This window comes from Pteropus medius, unplaced genomic scaffold (assembly GCF_902729225.1).
Source record: "Pteropus medius unplaced genomic scaffold, Ma_sr-lr_union100, whole genome shotgun sequence".
In the NCBI taxonomy this organism is placed as follows: domain Eukaryota; kingdom Metazoa; phylum Chordata; class Mammalia; order Chiroptera; family Pteropodidae; genus Pteropus; species Pteropus medius.
In genome coordinates this window covers 16,959,296-16,974,312 of record NW_024349796.1, presented here as the reverse complement: position 1 = coordinate 16,974,312, position 15,017 = coordinate 16,959,296, and the positions used below count along the sequence as shown (strand labels likewise).

The following is a 15,017-nucleotide window of genomic DNA, read 5'->3' as shown; positions in this document are numbered from 1 at the left end:
AAATAGCAAAAAAACAAAAAACAAAAAAACAAAACAGAAACAAAAAACAAAAAAAAAATCACAAAGAAAAGGAAAAAAGACACATCCTATCAAGATCCAGATGCAAAATTATTCTGATAAACTTTCTAATTGCCGCCATCACTCTACTTTGCCTCTGTTTTTTTTTTTTTTTTTTTTTTGTCTCTTGTTTCTCCCTCCTATTGTCCTCTTTTTGGAATATTTCTCGTCCTCTTCCTCCCTCTCCTCTATTATTATAATCGGCAGTTTTGTTTTTTTTAAAAAAAATCATTACTTTTTCAGTGTCCAGTAAAAGAATTAAGTACAGATAGTAACCAAAAAAGGCATAAGACATGGCTTCTGCTTTTGTACGGGTTGCAATGGCAGTAAGTACACTGATCGGTCAATAAAATAATAGTAATAAAACCAGCAACAAACACCAACCGAAAGCGCATGTGAACAACGCCAAGGAAACGCGGTAGAAAGTGTGTGCTTTCAGGAGTGAGGAGACAGGATGTGCGCAGAGCCTCGTGGCCTTGAGGGGGTGCAGGGGAGTGAGTGACGAGACTGCGCCCCGCTCCTTCCATTTTAATCAGTCATCAGAGAGAAAGAGAAAAAGGTCCCAGCTCAGCTCCAGGCCCAGCCCCCCGCTCGTGGGTGCTCCCCATTGCTCTGGCAAAAGCTCCAGAATGTGCAGATGGCAGAGTGTCCCCCCCTCACACTCTACGCCCTATTTTATATCTTTAGGCTGTGAGCGTGGGAAGGAATGGATGAGACTTCCGACGGATTGAAAACCGATTGCGACGCTCCAGCCGAAAAATGACAAGGGCGCGCGAATTTGGGGGATGGCGATGGAGATGGAGAAGATGGAAATGATCTCAGAGATGCTTAAAAGCAGAATTATAGGACTTGGAGAGCATTTAAAATCTATATTCCAGATGGTATTATTATGGCAAAGATCAAGCAAGATGATATTTTGAAAAGGAGGTAGGCTCCACACCTTGGAGAGGTGTCTGCAGATGGAGAAACGGAGCATCGATAAGTGGCAGGTCGTGACAAGGAACTCCAAGTGTCAGATAAAGAGTGACTGGCCAAGAATTAAAGGGCCGAGAGCCCCAATATTTAAAAGTAGACAAATATGGAGAACCAGTAGATAGATAATTGGTAGACTGATAGATACACGTGTGTATTCTATAACTACATATAAAATATACGTATATTTATTTATGTATAAATATAAATATATTTGTGTGTGTCATGTAACTAGTATCTATAACACACATGTATAACTAGTGTGTGTATGTGTGTGTGTGTGTGTGAGTGAACAGTATAGAAATCTCTATGTTCCTACCTTACTTAGTTCAGTGTCATTGGTGACAGAATGTCAAGTAGCCCAGGTCAGAGAAGAGACCAACCTGGACCTGTGCTTATAGTTTTGCAGAACAAGAGAAAAAAAGGCCAGAAAGACCCCTAAGCCCACCTTACCTGTCCCCTAACAAAATGCATTTTCAATTCTAGTCGTGATAAGGTTCTTATTAGGGAAAGACTTTAAAAATCGATAATCGTACTCACACCCCCACATCTCTACATCGGAGAATATTTGGAACTTGATCGGATCGCGTATCACGTTGATCTCATAATCGGTACGGAGCCCCTGTGCTGTGCGAGACACAGAACGTGTTTCTAACCCGAGCTATTTCCATTTCATGCAGATGGGAAAATGAAGAATTAGGTCCAGGAAATGGATCTTAGCTGCCGTGACTCATAACTCACGCAGCGAAACCCACGCCGGTCACCGCTGCCCAGCGAGAAGTCTGCCACGTCTGTGACAGCCAGCGAGCGCTCAGCACTGCCTGCGTTCTGGCAACCGCCATTGTCCCCTAGAGTTACTTAGACCTTTTAAACAAAGTTCTGGTTTCCCGTTTTCACAGCACAGAGGCACAGGACAAAGAGGTTGCAAACACTTGTGTAAAGCTCAGCCCAGCGTTGCTGGCGCCTGGATGAGGTTTAACTTGCTTGTGTGTTACAGATGTAACACGCAGCTGAGTTGTGTGCATATATATCCACTGATGCCTCCCCACATTTGGCCTTATTTCTCTATGTCTTTAGAGTATATAAGTTTGATACCCCCAAAGTTAATATTTTCTATAAACGCTAAACGCAAATCTAACACACGAAAATAAAACATAATCTAACTCATTGGTTGCTAACACAGAAAACACAATTTAAGGCATTAATAACTTCCCAAGTGAGATGTCGAATCACAAAATGTCTCTCTGAACTTGAAAGCACAATAAACCAGATTTGCAGATACATATTATATCTATCTATATATTTTTTTCATATATTTTTTACATATTATATCTCTATATTTCTTTCCAAAACTAAGACTATATTTCAGGGGTATATTTCGAGAGTATATTTCATTATATTCTTATTTTGATTATAATTCAAGATGTTTACTATGGGAAGCTGAATTGAAAATTTTGTTGCTCTGTGGCCAATAAAAAATTTTCGTATTCCTTGACACTCCTATAGAAATGCTTTGCAACAGTTCCTGGGAGGACATTTTAAATGGAAATTTACTCTGGTTTATGATAATACACATGTTATCACCCTATTAAAATTATCATTCTTTATCATTTGTTTTTGATTATGATAAGCAACCTTATAGAGATGGGAACTTGATCAACGCTTCTGTGCTAAGACAACATGCTGTACGTACCTATGTAAAAATATCAAATCTTTGCAGTTAAAAAAACACAACGCTCTCACATTGCTTTCCACTCTCCGTGGTTACATAGAATATAAATCAACAACAGGACGTGCTCGGGGGGCAGCTACCGCCCTGCTTTTTAGAGGAAAGGAAAGTGATGTCAAGTTAAAAAAATTTCAAAGTGAATTCCGACGAGCAAGGTTTTAAAAAATAATTTTCTCCTTTTTTTTACTTACTTGGAATTTCTACCAAAAAAATCAATTTTCATGTTCTTTCAAAAGTTAAAAAATACAGCTTTAGAGACTACATTATAAAGAGTAATATTAAACATCAATTTATTAGCTACATTTAGGAATCAACGAAAACGTACTCATGATCCGAACTGAATGAAACCGCCCAAAAATGTCCACTAAGTTGACCAGAAGGGTACAAAGACTTCAAACTTAAATAGCTACCTAAAGTCCAATTAGTCACATTTTCCTACAGAATACGACATTTGCATGATTGTTGAGTTTGTGTATTTTTATCTCGTCGAGGTTCTAACATCTCCTGTCACCCAGGAAGGGTGGTGGCCTCATGAGAATTTCCAAAGCAAATAAGAATTAAAACTATAAGTAAGGAACCAAAAACTTGATTTAGACCACATTCTGTGATAACGATAGACAAAAAGCTAACAGTTTCTCTAAAAGCCAAATGCATTACTTTGAGCTATCATGGAAGTAAGTGTTCAAATAAATATTTCACCAGTAATCAAAATTTGAGGAAGCAACCTCTCAGCCGAGGAGAGGGTGTGGCTTACATGCCACCAAAGCCATAATGTGACTTTTAAAATTTTATTTTTTTGTGAAAAGGATAAGAATTCACTTATTTTGTCATTAAAATGCTCTGACTTTCAGAAACTCACGTTCACGCAGTTTCAGGAGCTAAGGAGCAACGTCGCTTTTTAACGCGCTCGCGAAGATGGTAAACAAAGATACAGAGTTTTCTTCATAAATCTCGATTTTTTCCCCCCAAATATTTATGGCTTTCTGAACAGAAACAGCGTGTTCTGTCACCTCGCGAGCCACGTTTGTCTCCCCTGCCACCACCTTGACCGTTTCTCAGTGGGCTTCTTCACTTTCGGTCATCAACCCTTCGTTTATTTTTGTCTGTTTCAACCCAATATCTCTCCACAAGCAACGCACAGCCAAGGAAAAGATGACCCCCTCGCACGTACCTGCACCGATGTCCAGAAAGGCACAGCCGAAGGCCAACAGTTTAAGCCACAGGTACATGGTCATCTCTGGAAAGCTGCCGTGTCCCTGGGAAACTGCATGCGTCCGTCTGAAAAGGCAAAGTAATGATTTATCTCCGCGAGAGTTTTGCTCTGCGAAGCCGAATCAGAAATAAAAGAAATGAAGACGTACTCTTGCCTTGTCGGGCGGGGAGCAATTTCCTCCTCTGTCACCCTAAGACCAAACCACTCGCCAGCTCCACGGGCTGCTAGGTGGTGATGTCAGATTCGGTTTTACTAACTTCTGCAAAAATAATGTAAAAGGTCCCCTTTGCAGGAAGTCAAGAAAGTTGTTCAAAGTCCGGGCAAAGCCATCTTAACTTCCTTAATTCAAGTCATTAGACCAAGTGGGAGTTTTTAAAGACTTTTTCCCTTCAAAAGATATTTTTTTAATATCCAGATAATGCTCCCTTATAATACTGATTACGACTTTTAAAAACTATCACCTCTCTTTCCCCAAATGATCGATAATTTTCTTTCCTAAGAGATAAAAAAAACAAAGCAAAACAAAAGATTCAGCTTGGGCACAACAAAATGGGGGTAGGCGAGGTGATCCTCTCACGGAATCAGGAGGAAATAACCTGTGTATGATTGCAAATGATCGAGTGAAGGAGGGAACAGCTAGCTATCGATTATTTTTGACAAACGTCCTCATTCACCACTAGGGCATTCGAAACCTGGCAATATGGCAGTTCGAGCAGCCATACCCATTTCCTATGCAAAAGCATTCAGAGAGTTTAGCGGGTTTGCCCCGAATCTCTCACTGATGTCCTTCCTTCTGGGACCAGAGACGAAATCAGGATGTCACCTCCACTACGGCAAATTCTTCAGAGAAAGCGATGCTGCTGAGACTTGAGATAATCCTGGTGCTGTTGATGAGGGGACCCTGCGATAAAAAGCCAGAGCTGTCTTTTACACAAGTTAACCTTTCCCCCCCTGTGGCAATGCTTCCTAAGCTTTTCGATGAAAAGATAACAAATGAACATAGAATGTCCTTTGTGGTTCTGACCCAGTCCATAAATTGGGAAAATAGATACTGGCAAAAAGCCACCGTGAATTCACAGCAATACAATTAAATGAACTGGGATCAGTATCGCAATATCTGGTTTATTTAAAAACAACAGTGCGCACACTTACAAGGCATGGTCATTTGAACTGTAGATAATGTTTACGGGGGCGTCTGGGTGGTCCATGTTCTTGCCACAACCCCTCAGGCCCTAGGTAGGAAGCACCAGTGTCGAATTCTTATACTTTACTAAATAAATCTTTTCCTATTTATGAATTTATTTATTTTACTCTTCCTTTGGCTGCTGGGAGCCGCAGAGCCAAATTTGCACACATACACCCTCTGTGCAAACAGAAATAATCCCACATCTTAAATTCTGGATAATAACATGATGATGAGATCTTTGTTATAATTATGATTTTTATCATGATGATGATGATTAGGGCTGTTACCACAGAACTATGCTGAGCTCTTTAATTGCATAATGCAACTTGTACAACGTTTGAGATAGATAATGCTATTAATTCCTCTCATCTGTGACATTCAGAGAGGTGAGGTGAAGCGCCCAGCTCTCACGGCTAGGAAGTGACAGGTTATGTTCTGAACCCATCTCAAGGTTCAACCTACTTTCCTTACCTGCCTTACTAACCTTCTTACTTCTCTCCTTTCTGCAATCTTTTTACTATGTATGTTTATCATTTTCGATCTCTCAGAGACAGGACCTCGACTCCATAAAAGTGAGGCTGTTCCTTTTTTTGCAAAAGTGTTTGTAAATAAAATACTTTTTACACGATTTTCTCTAAGCAACGGCTTAAATGTCACTTTCTCGGGGAGGCTTCCTCGAGCACCCCACTTAAAAGAGGCCCCTCTATGTTCTTTTCCCTCTCGGACCCTTGTTTGTTTTCTCTGGGTCCAGGGAGGTATTTGTTTATTCACATCTGCCTCCCCGACGAGGGCATAAACCTGACTTCCGATGGTGAACCGTGAAGACTAGGGAGTGGTTGCCAGACGTGACATTCGGTGAATGAATGAATGAATGAATGCATGAGACCTACACGTGAGGCTGGGGTGTGGCCAGCAGACTGGGGGTTGGCAAGGGTAGGAGATGGAAACATGCTCGGGGAGCTCGTGCTGTAGAACAGGCCGGGGATGATGGAGACAGAAACGCCTACCAGTTAAATAAATAGCACCAGCGGTTACAGAACCTGCTACAGGAACACAAAGGGGGGAATATTGCTACACCTTCATCGTCTGCTCTGAAAATACATTCCTGCATTCTGCCATCTTGTCTTTCGAAAATCTAGGTGTGAAGCAAGGAAATCGGCGTCACTCGATAAAGCCGCGCCTCCGTCTTTGTACGAATGCAGATCCAGACAAAAATAAGTCTCTCCGACGTGGAGCTGTGCCAGGGGAAGGGGCTGCTGCTCGAACAGGTTTACCAGCATCGTCCCGCTCCCAGTGACCTCGGGACCCCTGGACCACGCACCCGCTGCCAGCATCGTCCTGCTCCCAGAGCCCTTGGGACCCCTGGTCTGTGACCCCCGTCCGTCACTGCCAGTGGGTATCAAAACACAATGCCGATAATAAATAAGAAAAAGGGATTTCACCTAGTGGCCAAGACCAACGGCGAACTGCTAGTTCCGGCAACGACGTAACCTGTCTAGCATGGCGCTGACCATCCAACCTTAGTGAGATAAATGAAATAAGCAAGAATTCGATCCATGGCGTAAACACAGTGGGTTATAATGAAAAGCGTGGACGATAGAACACACATCCTGATTCTTCTTCTAAGAGAGGAAAAAGAGAAGGAGAGGCCCAAAGTTCAGAGACGGAGCAGGATCTGAAGGAAACAGTCCCTTTCTGCAAATCACGTGGCCACAGGCCTGACGGCTGCCAGAAAAAGGAGGTGAAACAAGCTAAACCGAACGTGGGAGTCAAGTGTGAACTTAGCCGGGAGGATCCTTTTGTTTCAACCCGAAGTAACCACGAGGCCGCGAGACCCGCCCTGCGCACTTATTGTTAAGACATAACCTGGAGGAACTGGTCTCGACTGGTTAATCACATGCAGCCGGTTGGGGAGATAAGCTTGATTGAGAGGAGAAATTGCATTGCGGATAAACGTATGTTTGACTGAGTGAGGGTTGGAACATGGACTAGTAGGGTGGCCGATTATTTTCTTAGTCTGATCCTCTAGCGAAGTTGATTCAGCTTTACGCTTAATTTAACGATCGTGACATGATTTAGTTTTGATGTTAGTTGTTAACGGTTCCCATTTGTCGGTTCCAGGCGTGAATCGGACTAGATGTGATTCCCCTGGCTAATCTCGCCTTCCTTGTTCAGAGGGATGTGTTATTCTCCTTCTCCTCCGTTCTTTCCTTCTCGCTGTTTCTTGTTTTCACTTTCTCCTCCCTCTCCCTCCCTCTCCCTCCGTCTCTGTCTTTTGGTTAACCACATGGGATCAAATGTGCTATATTTGGAAGGGAGGAGAAATTTTGTATCATTTTTAAACATTTGGAGAACAGAATTTCCCATAAAGCGTTTGTCTGTCTGCTTCTGTGAGCCCCGTGGAGAGGCCTGGTGGCAGCACCCCCTTCGAGGCGTCATTGTCACCCGACCCCTCTCCCCAAGTCTCTCTCTGCCCATCAGGACACCTGTGCCCATGGTGAGGAGGAGTGTTTCCTGCTAAACACCCCGGGGGTGGCCTTGCCCATGGGGACCCACAGTGACACCCCCACTTGCTGTCTTACAGATCGATGGCTACAGAGTTGTCACGGCTGTTAAGATCCTACCCAACTCCGAGCATCGTGGCTGCTTTTCTGGGAAATTTTCTGAGGCCACAGGCTGCTCGGGCCACCGGCGTGGGCAAAAGTTCTTCGTGAGGACACGGTTTCTGAGAAGCCGGATTCCTACACAGAGCCAGGAGAGGTCGCGGCCTAAGGCTTTTGTGTGTCACGTGTGTAAGAGAACCACACTCAGCTTTGCCTGCGGTCTTTCGTGGCGTGTGCTTCTTCCTCTGACTTTACATGTTTTATTCTGTCCCATGTAGTTATAATGGGACGTGTCCCATGATGTCACCAGGGCATCTAGCAAAGTCTTTAGAACTCTGGCGATGCAGCGAGAATTCAAGGGGCCGGACAGGCTTAGGAAGTGACCCCGGGGGACGCTGCGTGATAACCGGTGGGGAATGGAGACGGACATTAAACTCACGATCTTTCTCCCCAAACTGTCATTCCGTGCCAGCGGGCATTTGTCTCTGCCTTGGCTGAGGTGTCACCGGCCATCCCGCTGTGAAAACAGAAACCTCGGTATCATCCTCGAAATCGCGTCCTCCAGCCCGTCACTGATGTCGCTCCCTGTGGCTCCGTGAGGACGTCCTCGTTGGCCAACGTCCCCCCACCACCACGCCGCCGCCATCTCAGTCCTCGGACGGCCTGCGTCTGATGCGCCCCGGCCACGCAGAGAACTCTTTTCTAAATGAAATGGTGTCCAGCGCTCCCGACCCCCGTCCTGTCGACACTTTCCCGGTGAATTTAGAATGAAAAGAAAACGTCCGAGGAGAGCTCTGTGGCCCCGCGGCCACGTCACTGTCCCCTGCCAGCACTTGCTCCCCATCCCCCACCTCGGTCGGACGGCATGGCCGGGCCTTCCTGTTTGCCACTGCCTCCCCAAGGCGACAGATTTCACACACAATGTCTTCTCTCTTCGGAAAACGCCCCCCATCTAGAACGTTCTTCCAACCCTCCCTGCGTCTGGAAAGTTCCTTTACTTCTCTGATTAGAGCACAGAGCCTCCCATGGTTCTCCGAGTACTTTTTTGTTCATCTTTTTCTCGGCACCCCCTCACATGACGTGAACCCGGGGGACACTGCATGATTATTTCGTTAATTTCTGCCTCTCCCGCCAACCATGTGCTTCGTGGTGACTGATCGTAGCCCACGGGCCGGAGTGAGCTGGCATTAGCTGTTAATGAATGAAAAACCACAGCATCCTTCCTGATGCTTCTGGCCTGCCTGAGACTCAGCCTTTTGGCAACCCTGAGATAAGGATTAAGTGTCCTGCCCTTCCTGCTATAAATCGGGCAGAAGCTTAGATTTCACTCGGGTGACAGAAAATAAAAAAGCGCGACAATTTCTGCACGCCTGAGTTGAGATTAAAAAGCCGTGTCTGCCCTGCTTGCTTAGGTGAGCACCTTCTTTCTTCCTGTTTACGAAGACAGACGTTTTCTGCACTGAACACGGGAGGGCACGGAATGAGCCTATAAAACCCAAATCGCCCAAAGATGCAGCCGTTTCCGTGGAAGCTCCTTCAGCTCGAAGAGCTCCACCCACCGGGGTGAATGCACCTGCTGGAGCACACAGACCCCACACCTGTCGGGGCTCAGACGCAACCAAAGAGCCCTTCTCCCTCGCAAGGCGGCCCAGCGTGCGTCCGGGGCAGGCGGTGGCTCTCTCCACAGAGCGGTCCAGGGTCCCTTCCATCCTGAGGCTTCACAACGCCCTGGCCTAACCGTGGTCTGCGTTTAGAGGCAGAGGGGACAAACGCGTGGGTAAGAACACACAATTCTGGAGGGCCCTGGCCTGTGGTGACACACGTCAGTTCACGTGAATTTTCTCTGTAATCAGAGCACCCGTAGAGGTTGGTGTTACTGTGTCATTGTGTATTTTTTTTGTTTTTTTGTTTGGATGAATGAACGGGCCCAGGTTAGTGTGGAACCTTCTAGTTCATCTCTACTGTCGGCGACAGAACTTCAATCCGAACCCAATTCAACCCCCAGCGTTTCGACAGAGAGTTTTCACCTACAAATACGTCGAATTCTATGTCACTCAAATGGAAACAGAAACGGATCAAGGAACATTTTCGACCAAATCTACCTTCCTGTCTCTCAGAAAGAACAAACAGTGCGAACGCAACATGAAAAGCAACCTTTCCCCGGTGGTTCGGACCCGTCTCTGCCGGCCGAGGCCCTCCCCGACCCCACGCGAACTCCCAGGAGGCCCTCGCTGACCCCCAAGGATGATAATGCCGCGACACCCCTGAATTCACACATCCACTGTCTCTCCTGTCCTCGCCCCGAATCGTACCTCCGCGCCGGCTCCTCTCGCCTGAAGTGACAGGGCGCTCGGTGGGCCCCAGACAGCAGCGTCGAACTTGAACTCCTGCTTTCTGCCCCCCTCCCCCCGCCCTGGCGAATGTCACTGCCTTGGCCCTCGCTTAGCTGACCGGGCCCCAGGGCGCCCTCCCGGCTCTTCCCCTGCCCACCCCTGCCCCCATCTCCAGCCACCAGGCCCTGTGTCTCTTGGTCGCCAAGTTCTGTGTCATCCCCTCCGTCCAACCTCCCCGCCGCCGCCACGCCTGTGCGACAGCCTCGCCCCGCGCCCTGACCTTTCTCTGGGCTCCGGCCCGTGCTCTCCTCCAAGCGGTTCTCCAGGACGCGGTGGAGAGTTTCTTAAAATGTAAATAAGATCGTGTTTTGTCCTGACATAAAGTCTGTTTAAAGGTTCCATTTGCAAGTCAAATAAAGTCCAGGCTCCTTATCAGCGGCCAGGCCGCGGCGCGCCTGCTGACCAGCCCGGAGCCTGGACTTTGGCCCACGTCGGTCCCTGTCCTGCCCTGGCCACGCGGCCGCTGTTGGCGTGACCGACCCCCGCCCCTCCGACTCCTCAGACCCGAGTCCTCCCGGTTTTCACGCCGCGGCTCAGCTGTGGGACCGGGACCGGGACCGGGACCGGGCTCCCACGACGCGGGCCACCTCCGCCCTTCTCACCTCCTCGCCTTTCCTCGTGGCGTCTTCGATGATAGCACCGTTTCCTGTGTTCGTTTATTTAACTGGCTGCTCGTTTATTTGCTAGCCTTTCATCCGCCTCCCCACTTGGACGGGAGCTCCGGGATGAGCGAGGGGCCCGCTCGTCTGGCCCACCGTGCAGTCGCTGGCACCGGGAACCGTGCATGTGTTCTGGAAGCTTCCCAGGGCGTATCTGACAGTAAAAGACAGAATGATGATATAGACAAACGAGTACAGGAGTAAATACATAAACGGACGAAAGACGTCAATTTCTTTCTTCCACGGGAGGAAACTTTAACCCATCGATCGTTTTCTTAGCTAGAGATAGAGCATCACACGCAGATGATTGCCATTTGTCATCAGCTTGCCTTCCTAAAAATGTAACTGTTGCCACTAAGTTTGGAGACCTCGTTTTAAAAAGTGATTTCGTTATCTACGCGTCGTGTCCTGGCACAGCTTCCTCCCTGTGAAACGGCGGGTATGACTTGACCGAGCTGGGATATGACCAAATGCGGTGATTTATCAAGCGCCCAGCACGACGTCTCGTCACCAGGAAGGGCTGACTGCCTTGGAGAACGCAGCCTGCGACCGAGACCTTGATCCGGGAACCAGAAGCTCTTCCCCTTACTCTTGACCTGACCTCGGAACCACTGAGCCACCTTCTCCTGTCTCCCTGTTTAGGGGAAATTCTCCGTCGCTTCGCACCTGCGAAACCGTCTCTCGCACACTTGCTTCCTCGGCTACCGAGTGGACTCATCCATCGCTGTCTCGCTAGGAAAAGCTTTAAGCCACTTTCTTACCGAACCTCAAGAGGGGTGAGCGGGACAAATGTTAAAATGCTTACTTTTTCCCGAGAAGAATCTAGTCCAATCCCCCAAACATTTCAGTCTGTCACTCGTAACCATCTTTAACCGTGAGTTTCAAAACTCTGCCAGCCCATCTCCTTCAGCCTCCGACTCAGTGATTGAAGAACCGGGTGCGGGTTCTTAAATCTATATACGTACATATGTACATACCTAGTAAGATCGGAAACCAAAAGGTTTAAAGTTCATTAGCCCGAGGTCAGAGTAATTGGAATCTAAAGCCTCCAGCTCTACGCTTGAGCCTCGTTTCCACATGGAAGGGCACAGCGAGGTGGCACTGGCTTTGTCTTTTTCAAGTTTGAAATCAAGGCAGAGATGTTACCGCTTTAATAACCGAAAGGTACTCGCGAAAACGTTCGCCGATTCGGGGCGAAATTATTCAACAAATATCCTCTGCCCTCCCAAAGTGTCCCCTTTTGGAAAGAGGCCATAGGTCAAGTGTGAGGGTTTAAAGATGATCACGCCTTCTTTGACGAGACTTGGAAAAATGGAAAATGCCTTAAGAAAATGGCAGCTTCTGTTTCCTGTCTCTCGAATACTCATTCTTGACGCCTTGAGCCCAAGGTCAAAGGCCCTTAAAGCAGAAGCCAGCATTTTTTCCTGTCGGGGGGAAGAGAGTCCGTACAGTAGGCTTTGCAGGATGTACAGTTGAGGAGAGCAGACGATATTTAAAGGAATGTGGGTGGCCGTGTGCCAGTAAAGCTCTACCTGGGAACGCACAGTTGAACTTCGTTTAACTTTCAGACCTCGCGAAGCCTCATTCTTCGTTAGATTTTTTTAAAACATTCACAAATTTAAAAACATTTCTTAGTTCATAGGCTATACGACAGGCTGGAGACTGGATTTGGGGAAGGGAGGGAGAGGGAGGGAGGAAGAGAGAGCTATCGGAACAAGGTGAGTCACCTGGCTGTCCCCTATCAAAGTCTTGACCCTCAGAAGCATGAGCTAGGATAACAGCGCATTGCTTTAAGCCCTAATTTTTCGGAGAGTCCGTTAAGCAGGAGCAGATAGCCGGAACAGCTCTAACAACAGACAGAACGGTGAACGGCTACACTGAATTGTTTTGAAAACCCTGGGGCTGTGTCGTCTCTCGTCCAGCCCCTCACGACACCCTTTCTCGTTAGGCCATGCGAATCAACAGCTTGGACCGTACTGATCAAAATAATCCGCTTTCTTGGTTTCATTATCGCAGTGAGCAAAGCCTCCATCGGAACATCACGTTGAACGGGCTGAGCTGTCCCGAAGTCCAAGAGGAGACGGGTTTTCTGGTTTCGCCATTGCAAATTGGGCGACAAGGGAGCCCCTGCGTCCCCAATCCAGCTTTCAAGGAAGAAAGCGTCGCCTTCGGCCACCGCGCCGCCCCGCGGCTTTGTCACCCCGTGGATCTGGCTCCATCCAGCCCCCGCTCGGATCTGTCGACCTCCCCTCCGCTCTCAGCCCCGGTGGCTCGCTCGGGTGGAGCGGGTGACCCCGAGCCCACGCCCACCGGAGCAGCGCGTCCTCCCGCACGGAACCCAGTCAGAGTAGGTGGCATTTCTCAGACAGAACTGTTGCTTCTTTTTCGCTGCTGAACTAAAAATTGAAAAAAAAAAGGCTGGCGTTTGGACCTTCCCTTGCTACCTTACGAACCCCCATCTGAAGGTGAACCGGCTTAAGCGCCACCGCGGGGCCAGGAGCCCGGGACCGAGGCAAACAGCCATGTCTGCTCACTCACGGGCGGTCCGGCGACGCCTCCTGGGGTTCTGGCTCCCTTGAACCCACAAAGCACCTCTTTGCTTGAGTTGGAGTCAGTCAAAGGTTGTGACAGTTGCAACGGGCTGTGCCCTGTATCACCACAGGGGCGAGGACTTTCCTGCTGGGAAATCCTCATTTATTTACTCTCGACAAAAAATTTTGGGGTTACATCTACTATATTCCCAGCCTGCGTGAGGGGCATAAGGGCACCAACACCACGGAGGAGCCAGGCGCCTACCCACCGGCAGCTAGTAGTGAAAATAGACTTATCAACAAGTAATCAAAATGCAGTGTGATAAATGTACAATATTACTGTGGCCTAAAGGAGGAAGTCATCAACTATGCTTGAGGGGACAGCAGAAGGTGCACAGGAGATCGCCGAGCCGGGGGAGGGGTGGCGGCCCAGCTGCACCTCATCTTCCACCCAAACGCCTCCTGTGAGGCAGGGAGGGACTTGGAGAGGCCTCGGGGTGCTGCTGGGCGGCAGATTTGGGCCCGTGGGCAAGGCAGGGTCGTCAGGGCACTGTGAGCAGGGGGGGGCGGGAAGGATGGCGTCCGCGCTTCGTACGTCGCTGTGTCCATGGCACAGGTGCCTTTGACTGACCGGAGGGATAATGATCACGACACCGTGATCAGGCCGACGTGGGGACCAGCAGCAAAGACACTACAGATGTCTGGGTCGCGGGTACATTTGGGTCTGTCGGTAGCAGGGGGCGCAGTGGAAAGCTCTCTGGGACTTTCCCCCAGGACTTATGCCAGGCGGGCTCGCAAGAGGAGAGAGCCGTGGGTAAAAGTCATCCGCGCCCTGCGCGCTCAGGTCCCAGCCCCGCCCGCTCTGGCTCCACAGACCCTCCCTTTCTCCTCCTCTCTGCTGTCACCTCGTTTCCTTTCATTTTTTTTTCTCAAAGAAGAGTGCACCACGCCACGGCAGCCTGTGTGTTTCATTCCTTCTTTTTGTCGTGGCCCTTCTAACGGGCCTCTGGTTGATCTTTCTCATTCTAGTTCTCTCTGTCCCCACCATGCACCCGGGAAGCCTGTAGTGACGTAAAGTCGCAGGAAGAGGAGGAGAGAACAGAATGTCTTCCCGCTGGACGTCCCTGGGACGCGAGGTGAATAAGGAAAGACCCCTGACACCTCAGCACCTTGGGGACGAGGCCCCTCTACAGCACCGTGTCCACGTGGTCACCCCCCCGGGCCTCTCACTCCCCCTCGGGGCCAGCACACGGTGTAGGAAGTGGCACCTTGGTCTGTAAGATGCAAAGCAGCTCATGGGGGGCTGGGAGCAGCTCCTCGCACACCGCTCTGGGCTCTGATGTGGGCGGAAGTGAGCGCCGCCCGCGGGCCCCTCGGCTGGCGGTGCAGGTGCAAGCGTGGGCTGCGCACTTGGGAGCCGACATCTGAGCGCCCCGGGGCCGTGACGGTGGCAGAGAGCGAGCAGCAAGCAAAGCCAAGCGAGCCGGGCCGTAGGCCTCTGTCTCCCTGGGGACTGGCTTCTTGGCCCGCCACCGAGGTCCTTAGAGAGACCCCTCTGTGACGAACTGGACTCCACCCCTGTGCCGCAGGGCGAGGGCTCACTGGGCGGGCGCGCGCACAGGAAGTCACGCTTCCCCATTAACAATACCCGCTCACGGCCAAGCCCCTCCTAAC

The 15,017-nt window shown here is 49.1% G+C and overlaps 1 protein-coding gene and 1 long non-coding RNA gene across 2 annotated transcripts in view; both read right to left on the bottom strand.

The window, feature by feature from the left end:
* Nucleotides 1-4,111, bottom strand: part of PTPRC (protein tyrosine phosphatase receptor type C) — an 85,173-nt gene extending 81,062 nt beyond the window's left edge. Inside the window, exon 1 of the mRNA XM_039883499.1 lies at nucleotides 3,930-4,111. Coding sequence (XP_039739433.1) covers nucleotides 3,930-3,987 — 58 coding nt within the window. The 5' untranslated portion in view covers nucleotides 3,988-4,111. The remainder of the gene's footprint in view (nucleotides 1-3,929) is intronic.
* Nucleotides 4,112-10,829: 6,718 nt separating this feature from the next.
* The window catches only part of LOC120619230 (uncharacterized), a 9,742-nt gene continuing 5,554 nt past the window's right edge, over nucleotides 10,830-15,017 (bottom strand). The window contains exon 3 of the long non-coding RNA XR_005657420.1: nucleotides 10,830-10,966. This is a non-coding gene — a long non-coding RNA (uncharacterized LOC120619230). The remainder of the gene's footprint in view (nucleotides 10,967-15,017) is intronic.